Below are 23,627 nucleotides of genomic sequence, written 5' to 3'. Positions count from 1 at the left end.
TAGGGTCTGCTTTTTTTATATGAACAATATCTCGATATCTGAAATGCACAGAGAGTATACTACTTAAATAACGGATTTCGCATGGTTAAAAGAGATTGTTCATATGTTTTGATATCCAAATTTTTACAATATTGTTTTTGATTTATATCTGTAAACGAGAATTTCGACTTTGCATATTCAAATTGGTGAATTTCATCAATATCAATTTCTCCACAATTTTTGTCTCTACAGCATTTATCATTTAAACAATGTTTACACTTAAATTTGTTCATACAATTTAATGATAATGGTGATTTGTCTTCTTCTAATTCATAAAATGTAATAAAATTTTTACAGGTGATTTTTTCATATACTTTGATTATCAAATGCTTGATAATTATAATTGCCATTCTGAGACAATTGAAGGTATCATTTATTGTAAAGACAATATTTTGTAACGCATAAAATAACATAAGTAGATGTATATGTATATTATTATATACATAATGATAACAGAAGAAATTAAAACTATGTTCATATATATCTCTATATACATATATATTATAATAAATTGATAAGATATATAATCCCATAACTAAAACATAATGAGCAAATATATAGCAAAATAATTTATAAAAAATACCATACATTGTTAATATAACACTAAACTTGTTATTGTCTTTTATAAATAATTTTAATATAAATAATGAAAAGACAATAATTGATATTACAAATAATTCTCCAAAAAATGAATAAACAGCATATCTATATATTTTATTCATTTCTATATAAATATAATTTATAACATATTTGTCGTCTATTAAATTTACAATATCTATTTCTCTTATAAATTTGTTTACTTCAATGTTGTTTTTTTCTATCGGTGTAGCATAATTTATCTCGAAATTATTATCAGCATTGTTTACATTATCATCGTTTTGATTGTTAGTATAGTCACTTCGATTTATGATTTCCTTATTGTCATTATACTTTTGGCTAATTTTATAAAGCATATCTAAATACTTTTGTTTATTTTGGTTATTTTTTAACACATCAATATGACCCATATTAAATAATGTGTTAAAAGTACCTGGTATGTTATTTTTACTTTCTAATTTATTTTTAATAACATTTTTTAAATTTTCATATTCCATTAAATGCATATTTTGAATATCCATTCCACTTTCATTACTTCGGGTATGTGGGAAATATGAAATTAAATAAATTCCAATCATTATATTAATAAACAATGACATTAGTCTTAAATATAATGCAAGTTTCTCTTTATGTCTTTTATCATCTTTATATATCATTTCGGATGTATAATAATATGCATCATTATAATAAGACATTTGTCTGGATAGTTGTTTTTCATCTTTAAACATATTTTTTTCTTCATTTAAATTTTCCATTGATAACATAAAATAAGAGGATATATTATTAATGCTTCTTTTAAGTCTATCATTATAATTACTATTCATCGATGAAATATTATTTTTTTTAATTTTTTTTCCTTTTTTATTTTTTTTTTTATATTTACTAGTTTTTTTATGTGTGTTTTTTTTTAATTCGAAAGATTGATTTGATTCTAGCTTTTGCTTTACTAAATCTTTATCTATATAAGCATCTTCTTCGTTTATATTTAGAGAAAAATCTTTGGTAATCCTTTTTGCATGGCCTTCATTACTATCATTTTCATCATTTTCATCGTCGTAATAAACATCATCTTCTTTTTCATCATCGTCATATTCTTCATCTTCTTCGTCTGATCCTTCTTCATCATAATTTTCCTTATCGTTTTCGATGTCGCAATATTTATTATCTATATAATAATCATATTCTTTTTCATTGCCCTCATTAAAGCTTACCCTTTTGTCTAGAAATTTATTTTCTAAATCATGACTTTCTAATAATTCATATCTATTATAATCTTCCTCATAACTATTATCTTCTTTAAGTACATAATTGCTAATAAAAGAATATATTGTTAATAAGTTACTTTCATTATTTTCGTTACCCTCTATATGTTTTTTACTATCGCTTTTGTCGAAACTGGTAGCATTATCCATTTCTTCTCTTCATTTGCTTCGTTATATACATACATAAGCATACAGACAAATATGTTTACTTATAGTGCATATGTATATATAAATGCATAATATACATATTACACTATGAAAATTCTCCCTTTACTTTTCATATTTTTTTTTACCCAATTTTATATTAATATTTCCAATTTAATATAAATATTGTATTTAATAAAAAAATAGACATAAAAAAAAAATTAAATAATAAATTGATATTAATTTCGCTATAAATTGCTACGAATTAATAATAAATAAATACGAAGCGCAATATAGAATATCGTGTAATTTTCTTTCTAAAAAAATGAAAAATATGGTGAATTAAATTAATGCACAAAAATGCATCCCAAAATTTACGATCCTATTTTTTTTTTTATACCTACATATATAAAGTATAAATAATTACTAAAACAAAGAAAAAAATATTTTTATGTATTTAATTTAAAAATATGAGAAACAAATTAAAGTAATATATAAATGCTGTCTATATATTCCCCTCTTCACTATATATAAATATTTTTATGTTCAAATTATTTTTTATAATTAAAAAAAACAGCAAGTGAAAACGACATTAGTTTATTCTACTACACACATGTGGGAAAAGATGAAATAAAAGGCAATGCAAAGACCCATTGTTGTTATTTTTTTACGAACTGTGTTGAGGTGAAGGATTGATAAAATATGGAATGAATATTTTTTCAATACCGACATTGTTTTTACTATTAATTTTCATTTTATTTATTTTTTTGTGTTATAATTTTTATATGAAATTGAGTTGAGCAATATTTCGAATATGTTAGCAAGGAATAGTATTCCCCATTCATTAGTGAATATGCATATAATATGTTTGTGCAATGAGAGAATATATCCTACTTGATAAAATTGAATATCAAGGATATGCCAAACATTATTCTTAATGCTTTAAAAGGGTATATTTAATATGCTCAATTTTTAAATATTTTTTATTTGTGATTAGTGTATATGGTTTGAATTTTTTTTCAACTAGTAAAAGGGCATATATGGTAATTATTTAACTGAAAGAACAATAGATTGTAACATAATATTAGGAAAACAACCAAAAAGACAATAGGGTTACAATGCAAACATAAATATATTTGCAGTTAGAATGTGAGGTAAATTCGAATGAATATATTTATTTTTAAAATATGTCATAAATTTTCCATAAATAAAAAATATTACAATAATGAAATATAAAAATTATATATATTTTATACAACATTTATTATTTCATTATTTATTAAAAACATCATAAATATTCCATAAAAAGACAAATGAAAAAAATAAGTGTATTCCTATTATGCACATATTATTGTGCATACAATATATAATATTACTATTTATTATATAAAATTGATTGTATGCTTTCAACCCTTAACACACACACACCCACAAAAAAAATACATATATCATTTGTTCTTTTTTACACAATGTGTATATATAAAAAAATATTCATATGTTTTGAAAAAATAAATACAAAATAGAAATGTTTTCTATTTATATTTTATAAATATTTTGTTGATAGAAAAAATCGATATATGCATTTTATTTTTTATAATACGATTGTTTTATTGGCACTATTTTTGGAAAATTAACATTGCATATTCTTTGGTATTTGGTGTAGTAGGAAATTATTTTTTGTGTAAAAAATAATAAAAAAAAGATTGATAGATTTTGTTCGTCGTAAAATTAGAATAGTGGGAATTTATATTTTTCTTCATAATTAATTTGTTCAATATTATGATTATTCGCTATTTTATTTTGTAGCATTATCGTTTTCTAATTTTATCCTAATATTTTAATATCTTATACATTTTAATATAATAATAAATGTAAGCAGAAAAGATGGACAGCATTTCCTCATCAAATAGTGATATAAACTCAGAGGAAGAAAATGGATTTAGTGATTTCGAAAATGAGAATAGCCAAATTTGTAAAGAAAAGACAATAAGTGAATCATGTGAAACTCAAAATAATAAGTAAGTTTTATATAATTATAAATTTATGGAAATATGCACAAATGAATTATTTACATTTAATATATTCCAACATTGTTATAAATGTTCATATGCATGCGTAGTTATGATAATACCGATTCGCTGAAAAATTGTTTATTCATTCGTGATACATATTTGCTTTCATTTTTTAGAACATATAGATGTGCATACTGTAGCAGAAAGGTGGAAGATGTCCTGATATGCTCATGCAAACATTTAATGTGTCTAATATGCGCAAGTTTGCAACTACAAGAGAAATATGATAAATTTATGAAAGCATGTTCTAGTGCAAAAATTATAGAAGAAAAAAAAGTAAATTATAAAATAAATGAAAGTTTTAGAAATTGCATAGATATAATAGATAAAATGAATAATGATAAAATCGACGATGTATTAAAAAAGGAAAAAATAGGTTATGTTACATGTAATATATGTAATATTAAAAATAAACTTACGATAGATACTCTTGAGCTTTTGACAAAAGTTGGGTTATTTTCATCTGATGTTTTAAATATTCACACATTTTATTTTAATTTAATTGGAAATAATAATAAAAAAATAAAAGGATTAACAGAAAATTATGTTAAACAATTAAGTTTAGAATATGAAGAATCCTATAATAATGATTTATCAAATAATAAAATATTAAAAAATGATAAATCAAAACAATTGCCAATTTCAAATAATAAATATAATTATCTCGAAGAATATACAGATGACCTTGATAGATATTCATATATATGTAATATATGTTCATTTAGTGAAGCAACAATATATTGTAATGATTGCATTGAATATTTGTGCGAAAATTGTTGTAAAAGTATTCATGAAGCAAATACCCCAAATGGTATTAATAGCAAAACCACCTCTCATGATTATTATAAAATCGATAAAAAAACTATAAATCTTAAAAAATTAGTAAAATCTCCAAAAATGTTTTTAAATATAACAAAAGAAGACATTGAAATTATTGATAATACAGATCGAGATAGTTTTGATGGGTATTTTTCAGAAAATGGTGAAAAAAAGAAAAATAAGAAGATAGGAAATTTTAAAGTGGATGGGGGTGATGATTCTGATTTTGATAATTATGATGAGAAATATTTCTATGAAAAGCAGAAAAAAATGATGGAAAAGAAAAACAAAAAAGATAATAATATAAAACTTTCACACAAACTAAATAATTTGGTGGAAAATATGAGAAATGGAAGTAATTATGATAGTGAGGATTCAACAATAGATGGAACGCTTGGATCTATTAGTGACATAGGTGCAAATTTGTTAAAGAAAAAAAAGAAAAAAGGAAATAGACACATGCGCAAAAAAAATATGCATGGATCCAACATAAAATATGGTGACAATTTAATTGGAGAAACAAAATCGTTGCAAAAAGGAAAAAAAAATAAAATAGGGAATATGAACAAAGAAGAAAGTATATGTGTATTTTCAAATGATGAAATATCTTCTCGAGTTGATATTAGTTCTAATGAGAGTTCAATAAATTCGTGTGATAGTTATGATGGAGAAATATGTATAAGAAATATAAAAATGGAATCCATAAAAAAAAAAAAAAAAGAAATAGAAAATATTTCATTAAATAATGATATAGTTGCTAATAAAAGTATTACAAGTATTGAAAATATAAGATGTAATCATCATTATAATTATCCTATACAATATTTTTGTCATACCTGTTGTACTAAATGCTTTTGCTCAGAATGTGCTATTAATGGTATACACACTTCTCAATGTAATATAGAAAATATAAATGCAGCTTTTATAACAGTTTTAAATAATTATTTAATTCAATGGAATGAAATTATTAATGAATTGATAAATGATTTAGAAGTAAATTTTTATGAATCTCTTGAAGATACTAGGAATGATTGGTCTTCAGTGTTAAGCGAATGCTATTATAATATAAGCAGTAAAATAAACTATATAATTAATAACATGCATAAAATGGAAAAGGATATATTTAATCAGCTTGATACATATATGGAAAATTTCAAAAAAGACAATTTAGATTATGTTGAATTATTAAATGCCAAATATGATGATATTGAAAATACTATAAGCATAATCAGAGCGAATAAATTTCAAAAAAACCCAATTGATTTAATTAAATTTTATAATAATAATATTAATATAATAGACAGAACTCTTATGTTAAATAAAGATTTTAAACCTATAGAAGATTTATCAAAAATACGAGAAAGTAAAATTTTTTATATGGATTTATATACTTCTCAAATAATTAGTTACCTTAAGCATTTACAAGTTTTTTTATCCTCAAACTTTTTAGCCCCATCTATTAAATAATCTCAATTTTTTAAGAAAATTGAATTATGAAAAATATGCATAAAACGTCCATACATGCATGCATCAGTGTCTGCTTTCTCTACATGGAGTTTTATTTTTTTTTTCAATTTCCTAATGTGTATAGTTTGTATCGATTTGTTATTTGTTTACAAAAATATCTTTATGTGTGTTTATGTGGACACTACTCCACTGCAATTTATTAGATTTGTATTTGTATACATGCATATTTTTTTCATCTTATCTTTAATATGTTTCGAAAATTACTTTTTATACTTATTTTTACATAATTTTATTATTCGTATGATTACAATTTTTGTTTACATTAGTTCTGATACTTTTGTATATGATTTTTTTCATTAAAATTGGAAAATTATTTGGTAGATTTATACAAGTTAAACTTTCAAAAGTAACCCCTTTTATTTTTTTGTAATATCAAAATTTAATATAAAATAATTATGATAAATTAAAAAAAAAAAAGTAAATTTATAACATAAAAAAGTTGAATGAATGCGAAAAAAAAATAATATTTCTTTCGATTGTTTGTTTCTATTATAGCTATTGCCACGGTCACCGTTACCATTGCTTTTACCATTTTCCAGCTTTATTTTTTTTTATACCCAAAAATATAAATTAAATTCAAAAAAATAATTATTATAATTTTTTTGTTTTGTACATAAATGCATTATAAAAACAGTAAAAATACGATGATATGGACGCAAAATTTTACTGATTTAATAAAAATGAAAAAAATATAAAAAGGCATGGAATTATAAAAGATTGAAAAAGGAGAGTAAAATATATACGCCCCTTCAATTCGATCTAAAGAGCAGATAGCCAAACAAGCAGATAAACAAGCAGATAAAATAAGCAGATAAATATATATTGCTATTTACGCAACATAAGGGTACAGCTTATTTATATATACCATATCCAAACACAGTATGCGTATTATTGCGCATAAAATTGATGATAACTAAGAATATGATGACTAAAATAACTTTTAACAAGATATATAGAGGACAGTTATAGTAATTTGTTTTCAAAATGCATAAAGATAACATAAGAAGTTCGAATAGTATTGAAAGTGAAAAAATATCTGGAGATGAGCAAAGTAAAAAGATGAACAAATCTGAAAGCTACGATTCAGACAGTAATAAATCAAAAAAAAGTACCTTATCAGAATCTTCAAGTGAAGGAGAAATAAAAAATAATAATTTGAAAAAAAAAAAAAAATCTTACAATAATCGAAAACACTCGTACGATAAAAGAGAAATATCTCGTGAAAGAATCAGCCGAATTGATAGGAAAAAAAAAAGGGATAGAAGTATAGAATATAGTAAAAAATACAATAACAATAGATTAAACAAACACAGTAGAGATAGTTCATATAGTGATGAGAGTTCCGATAGTCGAAGCATAGGAAAACGATATAGTAATAATAGTAGCAGTGATAGTGATTATAGCGAACATAAAAAACGGCGTGTTAGGCGCAAACATTCCAATAGTAAAGAAAGAGAAAAAGATAATAATTCTGATTATGAACATTGGAATGATAGGAGGGATAAAAATAAAAAAGAAAAACGTGATGTGGAAAAAATAAACATAAGAGATAGACATGAAAGAGAAATGAAGGGAAAGTATGATTATAAATATAAACGATTTGAAAAAGAAAATCGTAGTAAAAATAATTATAAAGATAGGAGTCGTTCAAAAAATAGATATAATAATTTTTATGATGATAATAAAAAGCGTGAAAAAGACAGTAAACATAAATACAGGAAATATGATGATAATACATCAAAACATGATAAAAGAAAAACTGATCGATATGATAATAGTAGTGATGAATATGCTCGAAAAGAAAAAAAAAAAAGTTTCAAAGACAGCAATGAAAGAAATAGGGATAGGGATGATAAACATCAAAGCAATCATAGCAATGATGAATATTATGAAAACAATAATAATAATTCAAAAAATGATAAAGAAATAGAAAAATTAGATGAAGAAAAAAATATAACTTCTGATAATAATGTTCGAGAAGGACAAAATTTCAATCCATCAGGTTTGTTAGCACAAAGCAAAGATTATAAAAATGGCGTAGAATTGAAATATACAGAAAGTATAGATTCTGAAATGCCAGACAAAAAATGGAGATTATACGTATTTTTAAATACCGCCACCGAAGAACCTCATGGTAATAAAATAAAAAAAAATTTCTATTTTACAAAAATAGTTATACCAATTAATGTATATATAATCGTATAAAAAATTCATATATGCTTATTATAAGTTTGTCTGAAAAAAATATTTTACTAGTATAAATTCTTATATTTTTGATTGTGATTTATTTCTTTACAGAAATATTGCGTATTCATGAGAAGCCCTACTATTTAATTGGGAAAGACGAATTGGTGGCAGATATAATATTAAGGAATATGAGCATATCAAAGCAGCATGCTGTTATTCAATTTAAGAAACATGAAAATAAAATTTTGCCTTTCCTTATTGATCTCAATAGTACAAATGGATCCTATTTGAATAACGAGAAAATCGACCCAAATAAATTTTATGAATTAAGGTAAGTTTAAAATTTAGTATATAACGAAAATAAAATATAATATACGAATTTACACATAAATATATAACTTTGTTTTATTTTTTATAGAGAAACAGATCTTTTGAGATTTGGAAGTTCAGGAAGGGAATACGTTTTACTTTATGATTCATATGAAGCGCCCACAAATGAATAATTTTCAATTTCCTACTTAAACAAAAACTTGAAAAAGAATAAAAATATGTGCATATATAATTATAAATATATTAATATGGTATAAACATTTTTTTAAGTATTTTTAATTAGCAGTTTATGAATATTTATTTTTTTTTGTGTCTAAAATGTTGATACATTGTATGCTATATATGTGTTTGATGTTATGGAAAATGTTGTATTTAACAATTGTTAAATATGTATGCATGTGTGAACTTGTGTATTTGATTAAATCACATCTTAAGTTCATACGAAACGTTCGAGTTTATAGATCGGACGTATGCTGATATATATTTTCGACCGTGCTAAGTGTAATAATAAATAAATACAAATTAACAACATAAAGAAACACGTATGAAGCATTATGCCGTTTGAATAATTCCATAAGATTAATCAAAAAGATTTACAACAGTAAATGTAACTACTAACATTTTTTATGTGTTATTAAAAAACCATATTGTTATTTTTTTTAATTTAAAAAAAGTTTTTTTATACATAAAAAAAATTCAAATAACTTCATCAGAAATAAAAATTATGCACACAAATGGTTAAGCACAATAAACATGAATATAAAAATTTGAACAACATTTAAAAACATTTTTTTCATACAAAAAAAAAGATAAACATATAGGGCGAATAAAAAAAAAATCAGTTAATAACGATGAAATAAATATGTATGTATGAATTAAGAAAAAATTTCACTTCTTTTATTTAAATGTTTACAACACAAAGAAATATATTAAAGTATTTTATAATATAAAATACATAATTAATTATCATATTTATAAATATTCATATTTTCAAAATTATAATTTAAATCGTCTATAGCTTTTGTTATTTCGTCTATATCATCAATATTTATATCGTCTGAGTCTTGATCAGTTTTGGAATTTTGTCTGTTTTTATGATAATTTAGGTTTGTATCATTATCATCATTATGAATATTGTTATTTTTGTCATTATGCTCATCACTAAAAGATGTGGAATTTTTTTTTGTGTTTATTTTGTCTTTTTTATCCGCTTTTAACACATTCTCATTTTCTTCTGTGCAATTGACATTTGTTTTGCTCACATTGTCCATAATATGAATATTTTTATCGGATGCATTTGGATAAGGTACTTTATTATCATTCAAATTAAAATCAAATGATTCAAAAACTTCATCATAGTTTTTATTGTTATTATTGCTGCCTTTCTCTTCTTGTATATTATTTATAGCAATTTCTTTTTCTTTATCGGGAATAAATCCCATATTATTATTTTTTTTGTCTTTACTTTGCTCACTGTTTTTACGTGAAAAATTTAAATTTTCGTAAATTTTATCATCAATATCATAACTTAGATTGCTCTTGCCAGTATTTATCACATCATTGTCAATATCATCAATAGAAATAGAATTTTTAGAAACACTTTTACTAATACTTTCTGAGCTTTTAACCCTTTCAGGTATATCATTATGGAAAATATGATCTTTTTCAATATTTATTGAGTTATTCCAATCGTTCTGTACAATGTTGTCAATATCTAGCATGCCCATGTTACTATTTGTTATTTCTGCATTATTAAAATTATTTTGATTATTTTGATTAGTTTGACTTGTTTGGCTTGTTTGGCTTGTTTGCTTTTGAAGGGCATTTTTATTTGTAAATAAATAATGTAATTGATCTTCTAATATCGATGCCTTTTTATCAATCTTCTTTTCATTTGCATTATTTTCATTCATTGTGTTGCCGATAATAGTGGGCATATTTTTATTGGCAACTGGCTGTAACTCTTGCCTATTTAAAACATTATTATGAATAAAATTATCTTGGCGTGGTTGTGGCATATAACTGCTGGCAGTTTTGTTATTATTATTAAATGTGTCTTGCTCTTTTTCATCATTAAATTTAAGTTCGTTAAATACGCTATATATATCATCTATTTCGTTATTTTGGTTCGTTTGTGTAGGCTCATTTATAGGTTTTTCATCGGAAAAAAACGAAAAAACATTTTCATTACTATTTAAATTGCTCATGGAAATATTATTAATCGTATTAGAACTTCGGCTTCCTAGGACATTTTCCGCAGAACTCAGTTTGTTAAAGCTATCAACAAAACCGTTATTACTAAAAAATAGCTCATCATTTGTTCCTATCATACCATTATTATCAATGCCTGGCTTATCATTTGTTGATATGTTTTCAGTATTCCATGGATCAAATTTGTTAAAAATGATTTCATCTATATTTGGTAATGTATTTTTTTTCTTCTTTCTTTTTTCTTTCCTATTTTTGTCTTTTTCCCTTGATTTTCTTGAATCATTCATTTGTTCTTTATCTTTTTGGAGGTCCATTTCTTTTTCTCTCTCAGCTTTCATTTTTTCAAAAATGCAAATTTGATCATTAATATAAAGTAGTGAATTCAAAGTAACGGAAATATTAATATTCCCTTTATAATCTGATAACTTATTGATACTAAGTAAAATTGGATCTGTATATTTTGATATAACATCTATACATTTATATTTTTCATTATCATTATTATCCATATTTTTAATTTCTTTTAAAACTTTGATAATATTATTTATTTGCGATAAATTTAATGGTAACTCATGTAAAATATTATCATCCGAAAAGGATGGTGAATTTTCAGCATTTTTTACAAAAAATTTCTCTGATTTTTTTACTATAGGGAATGTAATTCCTTTTTCTTTTAAATTTCTATATTCCATAAAAAACGTTGTAGCTACATGCTGGTATAGTATAAATGAATCATGCCATAATTGTAGCATAAATAAGATTTTTCTTTTTATAAAATGAAGTCTTGGATCAGTGGCGACTCCAGGATGTATTATTGGAACGATAAGAAATTTTGATAATTTTGATTTAACATTTTTTGTTATTGATTTTTTTAATGTCGTTGTCTTTAATAATGAACTTATCTTTTTCATAAGGCTTTCATCAATAAATCGTATAAAAAATAATCCTAAATTTTTAACACAGAAATTTAAAAATTCTAAGGATATAACTACTTCTTCAGGTACATGTTTTTTTTTTAATTTTTTTCCAATAATTTTAATTGTATAAATTATTATATTAACTTTTTCTTGCATATATGTTAATACATTATATGCTCTATATATATCTAAAAATATTATATCATTTAAACAGTTTATATTTTTATCATTGTATTTTAACATTTCATTTGAATCAATATTTCCATGATTTCTTAATAGATTATCAAGGCATGTATAATATGTTTCATCACTTGTTATATTCCTTAAATTATTTATTTCACTCATATAGTTATTACCAAATCCTTTTATTTGATATTTTTCATTTATTACTTCTTTATTATTTAAAATATTTTCTAAATTTGAGCTATTAATGCTATTCGCATTTGATACTTTAGAACCATTGTTACTATAAGTACTTATGTTGTTTTTATTTGCTGCATCATTTCCATTTGGATTATTATTACTGTTGCTATAAGTATTTGTTCCTTCACTATGCCTAGTTCTATTGTTATATACATTGTTTTCATAATTACGGAAAAAATTAAAATCATCTTTTCCTTTATTGTTGTTATCATTACCAAAAAAACCTTTGACATTTGTCATATTGCTCAAATAGCTTATCCCTTTTGAAAATTGTCCACTTCCCGTTTGTTTATTGTGAAATGCATCATTTAATGAAAATCGTGATAAACCTTTTCCATTCATATTATTACTTCCATTAAAACCAACACTATTATTTGAATTGTTAATATTGCTCACTAAGTTACTAAGTGATTTAATACAATTGGTTGACAGTGCACTAATATTTGAACTATTGAATAATTTCATTGACTTTTTTTTTCCGAATTTAAAATTTCCATCAGATGCCTTCCTTTCAAGATTTGGTGGCATACCACCTCCTACATTTTCATTATATTTCCAATTTGGATTATTTCCCTTTGGGAAATTACTTACGTTTAAATTGTTATCATTTATTACCGCATTATTATTATATATATTATTTGGTGCCCTTATATTTATTTTATTATCCTTTGCATCCTTTCGCTTTCTGATTCCTCCGCTATCCATTCTTTATTTTTGACATATAGATCTAAGTATTTGTTTTTTTTATAATGGTATTGATTAAATTCTATATTGCGCATAGGCACAAACTTCCGACATAGACATATATATAATTCAGTCGTAAATATGCATTAAAGCAACAACTATTTATAATAATTCTTGATTAAAAAATTTTTTAATATATACGATTTGACCGTATACAAATTAGCATTCAAATTTCCCTTAAAATAGAAATACAGCAAATTTCTGTTCGTTTTTTGGTACTTTTTTAATTTATTCTTGCGTTTATTTTTTTTTTTTGGAAAAACGATTGGTCATTAAAAGTTAAAAAAAATATATAAATAAAATTAACTGATTTCTGTATATGAGATGTAGTAATGTTTGCGTATTACTCTGGAATTAAAGAAATCAAAAAACAACAATAAATTGCCTCTGGTCATTTCATTGAAGATAATATACTATTAGCCAGTTTTGAGAAAATCTTCACATATTAGCATGAGAAATTAATCATTTCAATCAATAAGAGACATTAATTATGTATATACTCATTGATGATAAAGCTTAATAATTGATAATATACATAACATGTATAATCATTAAATTTTATGCAAAAAAATCATGTATATAAAACCCTTATTTCGTGGTTAATAGTAAAAATAATTATATAATTAAAAGGATATAAAATATAATTTTTTAAGTTAAATTAAGCCTTCCCACGAAAAAAAAAAAACATATATACATATTTTTAATTATAAACTTTCTTCTTTAGAATTTGTGCAAAATAAAATATGTATTATAAAAAATATTAAAATTCCTCATCGATAATATATAACATTTAAATGGTAAAAATGATTATTTATAAAAATATATATATGGTGAAAATAATGAATATATATATATGCATATAATAAAGTAATATTACTTAAATTTCCGAGATGGGTTAGCATTCATATAGGGCCCCCAAAACAAAATAAAATGAATAAATATATTTTTACGTATATATAATTATTTATATATATATATATATAATAAATAATTGAAATGGTATTTTTATTCTAGTTATTATTTTTTTTTATGTTAAAAATAGAAAAAAATAGTAGTAAATTAAATAGGTAATAAAATAAAGTCAAAAATGAAAGAAAAAAAATAAAATTTTAATACTTCTATTTTTTTATTATTAATTTTTCTAACTTTATGCACACATCCAATATTATAGGGAAAAATATATTATGATGAAAAAAAAAATAAGGAAAAAAAATCCATAAAAGAATTGTAAAAAAACAAAGCAAAAAAACAGGAAAAAACGGAAATATAACAAAATTAAAATAAAAAGCAAAGTTATAACAATACACAATATAGAGTATATAAAAATATGTATTGGGATGATGATATATAACAATAATAAACCAATATATAAGTAATATTAAGACAATATAAAAACACCAATAAACATATCCCAAATAATGATAAAATAATAATTGACTGATACAAGAATGGCGAAACGCCAACTATAACAACACAATCCAAGATATTTTATAAATATATTAGAAATATAGATATATGTTGCATATATTTGTGAATAACATATTGATATGCTTATAATTTATTTCAATAATAAAATTTTAAATTGCTATCTTAAATTAATATTGGTTGAGGATAAACTGTCGTTTCTCATATAAATTAAAGAATGCATAATTGATCAAGGGTAGGCGAATAAAAATTAGTTAACAACCAATTGAGCTTGCAATTTAGTTTATCAATTTAATTATTCACATATTTAGCTAATTTAATAATTAAGTATAGTTTGATATACAAATTTTTTATTTTTTTTCACAAATAATTAGAACAAGCTATTTCGTTCTCCATTGGGGTGTACTCACATGGCCACATTATATTAACACAGTAATAATTGCACTGTTATGTATGACACAAGTTTATTAAAGACATCATACATAAACAAATGCAAGATCATATATGCTTTACGTAAGAATGGAAAAGAATATATATATTTCTTATGCATTGGACTCTGAATATTTTATAAATTAATTAATGCTTAATAGCATAATATAAGGTTATTTTTCTGAGGAAAATAAAAATGCTTTGACAACAAACGAAGAAATTATTCTTTTCTTTTATCTTTTTTGGTACGTTTGGAAAAAAAACAAATAATATGTATTTAATATTGTCTTATGCTAACTTATATGCATTTTCTTAAATGCATAATAAGATGAATATTGTGGATATATTTTTTAGTCCTAGCATAAAATGGATATTATTGAAAACATATATATTTACAATAAAATAATAAAACAAAATAATCACGAGAGTGAAGCGCATAAATAAAATATAATGCTATTATTGTTGTTTCTTCTGTTTATTACGACTTGTAATTATTCGTCTTATTCCTTAATTCCGGGGGGTAAAAGGCTATCGTTTTTGCCTATCCACAGTGGTCATTCGCGACGTAATAATGAAAATAAGATAAATATGATGATTTTTCTACATAGTTTTATTTACCTATATATTTGCATATTTGCACATTTATGTGACTTACAATTTTTTTACATTTTTTAGATAATTATACGAGAAATAAGAATAGGCATTTTAGACCTTATTATAAAAATGAAAAGCGAAAATCGCGAAGTTCCGGGAATAGAAATATTTATAATTTAGTTTGGCTAGACAGCGAAAATAAGGATGATAGAGAAAATGAATGGTTAAATAATAAAAATAGTTCTAACAAAGATGGCATAACCAATGGTAGTGATATTATAAATGATGATGATATTGAAAATGATATCACTGATAATAAAACTGCATCAAATAATTTTCATCGATTCAACGCTTTGTATGAAGGTGATGGCGACACTGAAGAAGATAATATAACTAGCGAAGATTCAAATGTAGCGGACGAAAATGATGACAAATTACTTGATATAGAAGAATTAAATAATGATGATAGAAAAATAATAGAATCAGAAAGTAAAGTAGTAGATGGGCATAGGTACAATGTGTATGATAATGAAATGATAAAAAAGGATTCAATGGAAATAGATATGGATAAAGCTGATAAAATAGATAGAGAAAAAAGTGGATTGCCTCCATATGTATATGAAAGTGGAAATGTATTTGATGATAAGCCTATGGATTATGAACCAGAAGTATATGATTTTAATACATATAATAAATATTTTGATGAATTATGCAAAGAAAAAAAGCCAATAATTGATTCGTACCAATTAGATAAAGATTTATTAGATGACACATATTTTGATGCAAAGAAAGGAGGTCCTAAAACATTTGGATTTAAATTTAAACAAATTCAACCAGTAAAATATCATCAAGGAAGAGCATATACATATTTCTTTATGCATTCACACGAAGTTGAATTATCTCCTATTTTTTTAAATGCTTTTCGAAGAGTTGCAATAAAGCATTTAAAAGGTGGTAGAGCTACCGCTTTAAGAATACCTGGCATGAAACATGAATATTATTGTATAGTTGGTGTTCGAGAAAATTTTTTTGATTTATCACAAAATTTAAGACAAATAACATTTAAAAATGTCCCAGAAAATGCAGATATGAATAATTATATAACTGGGAAATTTCGAATAAAAGGGCCAATGATAGTTGTAGCAGGTCATATGCAATTACCAAAAAATATTGAAATTATTAATAAAAATCAATATATATGTTATGTTGCTGCCGGAAGTTATTTAGAAATGGATGTCAAGATAGAAAGTATAGAAGAATATGTAATGCCAGAATATGGATCTCAATCACGAAATAGAGATATATGTAAAGATAATTTTATTCACTTTTGTAGTAGTTGTACACCTGTAGAACATTTTGGTTTTACTGGGCAAAGAAGAGGAATTAATTTGGATGTTTTAGGTGAAATTAACATTGTTGAAATGCATACCGATGGATCAATAACTCCAAAAACAGCACTTTTAAAAACTATTGATTATATGTCAGAAAATTTTCAATATATGGAAAATGCTTTGCATAATAATTGCCATTCATGCGAAGATGGATCATTAGAAGAAGAATTCCGAAATCCTGAATTTTATATGGATAAAGAAAGATATACCGATGTGCCATGGAATAAGTATAAAAGTACTTTAGAAGAAGTTGAAGAAACAAAAAGTTGGTTATATAGAAAAGACGTGCATAGGCAATATAATATTGATCCAGAAAGTGCACAATCGAAACAAGAAAGAGAAATTTTATGGCAAAAGAAAAAAAAATTGCAAATGCAAATTAATAAGAGAAGAGAGCAAATTAAAAAAGGTCCTACTACAGAAGAAGGAGAAATTATACCAGATGATGAAAGACATGATTGTTTGTTAGATTGGCCCATAGACAAATCCGAGAGAAATATGAATCCACCAAGATGGGTCATAGAAAGGCCGCTCGATAAGACACCCCATATAGGTCACGAGGAAATTTACGACGAAGGAATTTGAAACATTGGTGCTAAGCAGAAATATTGCTTTAATATTGTCCTAATAGAATATCATAATTTTAATTATCACTGAAAATGGCTATTAGTTTTTTTGTGTTACTATTTTTAAAGAAGAATAAAATTTTGTGTAAATAAGCAAATGCTGAAGCTTTTTATAATTTATATGAAAATGCTAATATTTTATTGTTCATTGATAATGACTATAAAATATATCAATTTATATGTGGATGATTTGAGAAAAAATATGTCGAAATAAACAATTTTAAAAAGCACACACATATAAATATATTTTTTTATACAGTGAAAGAAGTTATGTGTCTATTAATAATTAAAAATATATATAATATAATTTTGTTAATGTACACCTTTTGTAACATATTTTTTGGTGTTTTATGCATAGTTTGTTTTTTGAGACAAATTATTTTATATTCATTTAAGTGAATAAAAGAAATATTAACAAACATCAAAATATGCGTATATGTTTAAATTCACTATATAGCTGTATTGTTTTTCTATTATATAGTGTTTAATTACGTTTTTATTTTATATTTTTTTAGTAATATACTTGAAAGACTTTTAATATACAAAATTTCAATAAAAATATATTTAATTATTTTTTCAAATATATACCCAAATTTTCAGCATGTTAAAAAGGTAATAAAATTATTTTTAGTATAAAAAAGTAAATAATTCTTATATGTAGGAATTACAACATTAAAAAAAAATAAGAAAAACTATGTGTACGTTTTAATGATTCGAAAGTTAATTTATTTGTTATTACATAATAATGTGCGATGTAAAAAGTTTTTATTTTTATTTTTAATTTGAATATATGTTTTGTTTTTGAGTAAATTATAAATAATTTTAGCTTTTTTTTTGTTTGTTTATATATTTTGGAAATGCTTAATTAGGGTGTGTTGCATTATAATAAAATTGGTTGCGTTTTAAAGCTAACACACTGATATTTGCCAAAATATAAATTAATATGTACATATAAAATGCATTATAAATATATTTTGTTTTCAATTTTATCTCCTTAAAACTTTTCTTTAGTTATATTCGAGCGCAAATGCAATATAAATTTTTTATTAAAGTTTAAAGTATTGATTGTAGAAGGTAATTTAAAAAACGCATAGAGAATAGCAATTATCCATTCATTTAAAGAAGAAAGAGGAATTTGCACATATAAGTTCATGAATAAATAAACAAATAATAACAGTATATATATGTGTGTATATGAAGACCTAATGGATGCTATAAACACATGGATGTGTCTTTATCATTGTTTTTGTTTTCAAATTATCGAACAGGAAAAAGGGGCCAATTCTAAGTATAATAACATATAAAAATGATAACATTGATCTCAGTTTGCTCTTATTTATTTTATACACATAAAGATTCTATATTAAGTTTAGTGGGGTTAAATAGCGAAAATGGGAATGCAAATCCCCAAAATGTGGAAAATATTCAGAGTGATAAAAAACGAAAAAAAAAAAAAAAAAAATATGATAAAGAAGTAAGATATTTTTCAGATTCATATATTCGTAAAAAAATGTATATATTAAGAACATATAGCGATAATGATTTTCATAAAAAATTATACTCTAAAAATTGAAAGACAAAAAAGAGAAAGCCCATTTTTTAATTAAATAAGTTAAACCACAATTTATTTATTATTTTTTATATCGTAAGAAGTTTTTATAATTAATATAAATGTGAAACTAAAAATGCATTTATATTTTGAATATGATTATTATATACAATTCATGATGTTTTATATTATATAATTAAATGTGTATTATTATTTTTTCATATATTTTATTTTTGAAGCTTTTAATTTTGATGAATTAAAATATTGGCTTTACGTGACTAATATTTCACCATAATTAATAACAATGTTATATTTTGGAATTCATATAATATTTTGCGTGTGATAATATTCGTAGAAATATTATATATTTTTTTTCTTTATTAATTTGCACCTTTATAACTATAATTAATATCTCTAAAAATACTATTATTATGTCGTTTTTTGTCATAATATTTGGTTCTTCTAAATAAGTACAGTAAAAGACAGTAATTAAAAAAAGAAAGAACGGGGGAAAAATAAACTGTTAAAGCTAATATTATTTTAGAATTTCTTAGGAATATGAAATAACTTGTACACTGTCTCATACACCCTATTTAAAATGGGGATTTGGATAGTGATTATTGTATCTATCCACTTCTATATATGAAATATTATTTTTGAATATCTTGTAATTGCATGTCTAAGACTACGTATATATATTTTTTTTTGTTTTTTTTGTAAGAATAAATTTTAGAATATTACGCAATATAATAATAAAAATATAAAAAATGGACAATTCGGATAATAAAATAAATAATAATGATTCATTAAATATAGACGATTTGAAAAATGAAAAATATATAAATATAGAAATACTTTATGAAAATGATTATAGTTTATATTCCCCATGTATAGATGCTGATGGATCGTTATGTGCTACTTCAGATAATGGTGATATTCTTAAGTTTATATTAACAAATCCCAAAAGGAATGATGAAAATAGCAATTTTTCTACTTCATCAGAAGGAACGGTAGACAGTGATGAAGATTATCTGGGGGTTGAAGATAATGAAATAATTGCAAAATATATAAAAAAACATAAGAATAAATTTTATGCACAAAAAGAAGTATATGTAAATATGGATTTAACATCAGAGTGTTTATCATCAGATAACGATTATAATTTCTATATATATGATCCAGGTAATGCATATATTTTTCTGCACACACTATAATATATATACATAATATGGTTAAAACGATTTATTAGATATTTCGGTGAATGCACATTTTTATGAGTGGGATACTTGTGTTTTAGCATATACATTTTTATCTTTTTATGCTCCTTTTCGCCATCATAGTAATGCGAGGGTTGATGCTCATAAATAAGGACAAAAAAATGGAGGTATATGCTGACGAGTTTGAAGATCATCCATTTAAAGGAATAAATAATTTGGTGTATGATAAAGAAGATAATATTTTATATATTGTTGATTCAGGGAATATACAGGAAGAAAATAAAAGTAATTTATATTACATAAATAAAGATATCGAAACCATGCTACCAATCAATATTGGAAACATTTCATATATTAATAGTATTTGTTTATATAAAAAAAACAAAAAAACAATTATATACGCTTGCTTAAGTAAAGAAAATCGAATAATACGATTAATAAAAAATGGAAATTCGTATATGAAAATGGATTTCTTATATTTAAATGGAAATTATTCGCCTGTATATATTTGTACAAATAATATGAACGTTATTATTTTACTCAAAGATTTAAGTGGGTGTGAAACAAAAGGGAAAATTTTAGAAGTAAACATAAATGGAAAAATTGTTAATTCTGTTTATATTAATGGAAATGAGTTTAATGGAATATGCTATGATTACAACATAAAAAAATATATTTTTATAGAGAAAAACATTATCTACACATATGGAAATAACAAACTCAATCGCGCCGCTTAATTTTTTGCGGAACACAATAACCAAATGAAACAAACAACAAACTAATGAATAAGAAGCAAAAATGATTCCCTCATATTAATCCAATCTTGCTATACATTTTTTATGCCACAAGAGAATTTTTATCTGAGGGATCTTTCATTTCATTTTAACATAATTTAGATTGATGCATTTTTATTTTATTGTTTTTATCATTGTTGTAGTTGATCCGTTTTGTCATTCCTTTGAGTTCTATATATATTTAATGGATTTTTGGCGGAAGCCCTTAATCTTTTTATATTTTTCTACAACAGCAAATCATCCAAATCCTTTCTTATTTTAAGCTTCGAATTATTTTGCATATTTAATGTTACAGCCAATTGGTTTGAAATATGTGGTTGTTCAGCTAAGCCAGTCGAAAGAAGAGAATTATTAACTGTATCAATGATTTCATCATCAGTTAATTTAAGTATAGTATGTTTTGTTTTGTAAAATCGCAATAAGGATGAATAATATGCATAAGCTAAATATAATAACTGTGTATTTGACATCCAAGTGTTTAGATAATTTGATACATTAGCATTTTTTAGGATATACTCATTTGGGTTTAATTTTTGTATATTTAAATCTTTTATTTGTTGATAAAATAATTCATCTGCTTCATTTAATAAAATAATACTAATGCCTTCCTTATTGCTTCTAGCTGTACGTCCAACTCGATGTATATATTGTTCTCTTGATATGGCACAATTTATTTGAATAATTAATGTAACATTTGGATAGTTAACACCCCTTGCACTTATATCTGATGTAAACAAAATTCCAACAGATTCTAATGCAAATCTATTTGATGTTATTTGCCTATATATAGGTTCTTTTTTTCTGTGAATTTCATAAACTGATATTTTTAACTGATTTTTGAATAAATTAGCATAAAATGATGTAGCTCGAGCAGTTGGAAAAAAAACTAATATCTTATAATTAAACTTATTTAATCTCATATGCTCAACTAATAAATTATATAAAATTATAGTTGTATCAATAGATTTATGAAAAATAACATATTGTTTTAATTGATCATTAGTATGTTTTGAAATATCTTTTATACAATTTAAAAAAATATAATCTGGTTTACACATTTTTTTTCGTATTTCATCAATATTATGGCATAATGTTGCAGATAAAAGAATATTTCTTTTTTTTTGTGGCAAATAAGTTAATATTCTATCTATATCATTTTGATATCCATGACTTAATAATTGATCTGCTTCATCAATTATTAGCATTTTTAAATTTTCAAATAAGGTATTAAATAAATATGTGCATTCAAAATGATCTAGCAATCTTCCTACAGTACATATAATAATATCTGGCTTAACTCTTCTTATATTTATTTGATCTTCTCGTCTTTTTACACCCCCAACTAATGTCAAAACATTAATATTATTTTTAAAAGTTAATAATAATTTTGCTTCATTATAAATTTGATTTGCCAGTTCTCTAGTTGGAACTATTATAAGTGTATGGACGCTCATAATTCTATTTTTTATTATATCATCAATTACTAAAAGTAAATATGATATAGTTTTTCCAGTTCCTGTTTTTGCTTGAATAAGAAGATCATTTTTTTTTCTCTCTTTTATTACATTTTCATATATTATTTTTTGAACATCTGTAAAATGTTTATATTTAAAAACTTCTATTAAACTTTTTCTTATATCTTTATCAATTTCGCTTGCTTCTTCTATTGACACATGTTTGCTACCATTATCTGGTTTTTGGTTGTATTTATCTTGCTCTGTGATGTTAGATTCATTAGATTGATTATTCCATGTTAATGTTTCATTGTCTTTTTCTTTTTGATTTATACTTTCGTTTATTTCATCTTGCACTGCATCACGATTCGTATTACTTTGTTCATTATTACTATTGTAAATTCTACTGTATGATATATTTTTATGGGTGTATCCCTTTAATATTTTGTTTTTATTTTCATAAAATATGCTATTAGCCTTACTCACATTGTGTATATGTTTTTTCTCAACATTAGAGAAGATGAAATGTTTAAAATTGACATGAAAAATTAATAAAATATTCTTAAATTTGTTGCAACTATATTTATTATTCAAAACAGCGGAATGGAACATTTTCTGTCTCCCCAATGCAAAATATATAACAATGTTTTAGTTAATCATATAAAACAACCATAAAAAATATGTATTTATATATACTTATGTAAGTTTAATTGTGGTATATATTTTCAATTATATACATATAATCTCACTCTTCTACATTTAACATATTTCATCTTTTATTTTTTGCTGTACATATTCTAATTCCCAAAATATCCATACATTTATGTTACATATAATATGATTGCTAATCGGTATATTTTTTTATGATATATATAC

General features: G+C 23.5%; 8 protein-coding genes across 8 annotated transcripts; 5 read left to right on the top strand and 3 right to left on the bottom strand.

Annotated features, from left to right (window-relative positions):
- Positions 1-59: 59 nt before the first annotated feature.
- On the bottom strand, positions 60-2,048 carry PCHAS_1408400 (conserved Plasmodium protein, unknown function; the record flags this gene model as incomplete). The annotated part of the gene is made up of 1 exon (XM_016799559.1): positions 60-2,048. One exon carries the CDS (start codon positions 2,046-2,048, stop codon positions 60-62), a length of 1,989 nt encoding a protein of 662 aa, XP_016654833.1.
- A 1,878-nt stretch (positions 2,049-3,926) lies between these two features.
- On the top strand, positions 3,927-6,400 carry PCHAS_1408300 (tripartite motif protein, putative; the record flags this gene model as incomplete). Its single annotated transcript, XM_016799558.1, has 2 exons — positions 3,927-4,060; positions 4,231-6,400. The coding sequence occupies 2 exons, from the start codon at positions 3,927-3,929 to the stop codon at positions 6,398-6,400; spliced, it is 2,304 nt and encodes a 767-aa protein (XP_016654832.1).
- A 1,044-nt stretch (positions 6,401-7,444) lies between these two features.
- On the top strand, positions 7,445-9,150 carry PCHAS_1408200 (FHA domain-containing protein, putative; the record flags this gene model as incomplete). Its single annotated transcript, XM_016799557.1, has 3 exons — positions 7,445-8,594; positions 8,759-8,978; positions 9,066-9,150. 3 exons carry the CDS (start codon positions 7,445-7,447, stop codon positions 9,148-9,150), a joined length of 1,455 nt encoding a protein of 484 aa, XP_016654831.1.
- A 786-nt stretch (positions 9,151-9,936) lies between these two features.
- Positions 9,937-13,233, bottom strand: PCHAS_1408100 (TOM1-like protein, putative; the record flags this gene model as incomplete). The annotated part of the gene is made up of 1 exon (XM_016799556.1): positions 9,937-13,233. One exon carries the CDS (start codon positions 13,231-13,233, stop codon positions 9,937-9,939), a length of 3,297 nt encoding a protein of 1,098 aa, XP_016654830.1.
- Positions 13,234-15,576: 2,343 nt separating this feature from the next.
- On the top strand, positions 15,577-17,696 carry PCHAS_1408000 (DNA-directed RNA polymerase subunit alpha, putative; the record flags this gene model as incomplete). The annotated part of the gene is made up of 2 exons (XM_016799554.1): positions 15,577-15,691; positions 15,802-17,696. The coding sequence occupies 2 exons, from the start codon at positions 15,577-15,579 to the stop codon at positions 17,694-17,696; spliced, it is 2,010 nt and encodes a 669-aa protein (XP_016654829.1).
- Positions 17,697-19,043: 1,347 nt separating this feature from the next.
- PCHAS_1407900 (conserved Plasmodium protein, unknown function) lies at positions 19,044-19,310 on the top strand (the record flags this gene model as incomplete). Its single annotated transcript, XM_731777.1, has 1 exon — positions 19,044-19,310. One exon carries the CDS (start codon positions 19,044-19,046, stop codon positions 19,308-19,310), a length of 267 nt encoding a protein of 88 aa, XP_736870.1.
- Positions 19,311-20,053: 743 nt separating this feature from the next.
- PCHAS_1407800 (conserved Plasmodium protein, unknown function) lies at positions 20,054-21,240 on the top strand (the record flags this gene model as incomplete). The annotated part of the gene is made up of 2 exons (XM_016799553.1): positions 20,054-20,468; positions 20,627-21,240. 2 exons carry the CDS (start codon positions 20,054-20,056, stop codon positions 21,238-21,240), a joined length of 1,029 nt encoding a protein of 342 aa, XP_016654828.1.
- A 281-nt stretch (positions 21,241-21,521) lies between these two features.
- On the bottom strand, positions 21,522-23,363 carry PCHAS_1407700 (ATP-dependent RNA helicase DBP6, putative; the record flags this gene model as incomplete). Its single annotated transcript, XM_016799552.1, has 1 exon — positions 21,522-23,363. One exon carries the CDS (start codon positions 23,361-23,363, stop codon positions 21,522-21,524), a length of 1,842 nt encoding a protein of 613 aa, XP_016654827.1.
- Between the last annotated feature and the right edge of the window lie 264 nt (positions 23,364-23,627).

Source organism: Plasmodium chabaudi (assembly GCF_900002335.3).
Source record: "Plasmodium chabaudi chabaudi strain AS genome assembly, chromosome: 14".
NCBI classification, from domain to species: domain Eukaryota; phylum Apicomplexa; class Aconoidasida; order Haemosporida; family Plasmodiidae; genus Plasmodium; species Plasmodium chabaudi.
The sequence above is the reverse complement of the archived record's forward strand: the minus strand, read 5'-3'. Positions and strand labels throughout refer to the sequence as shown.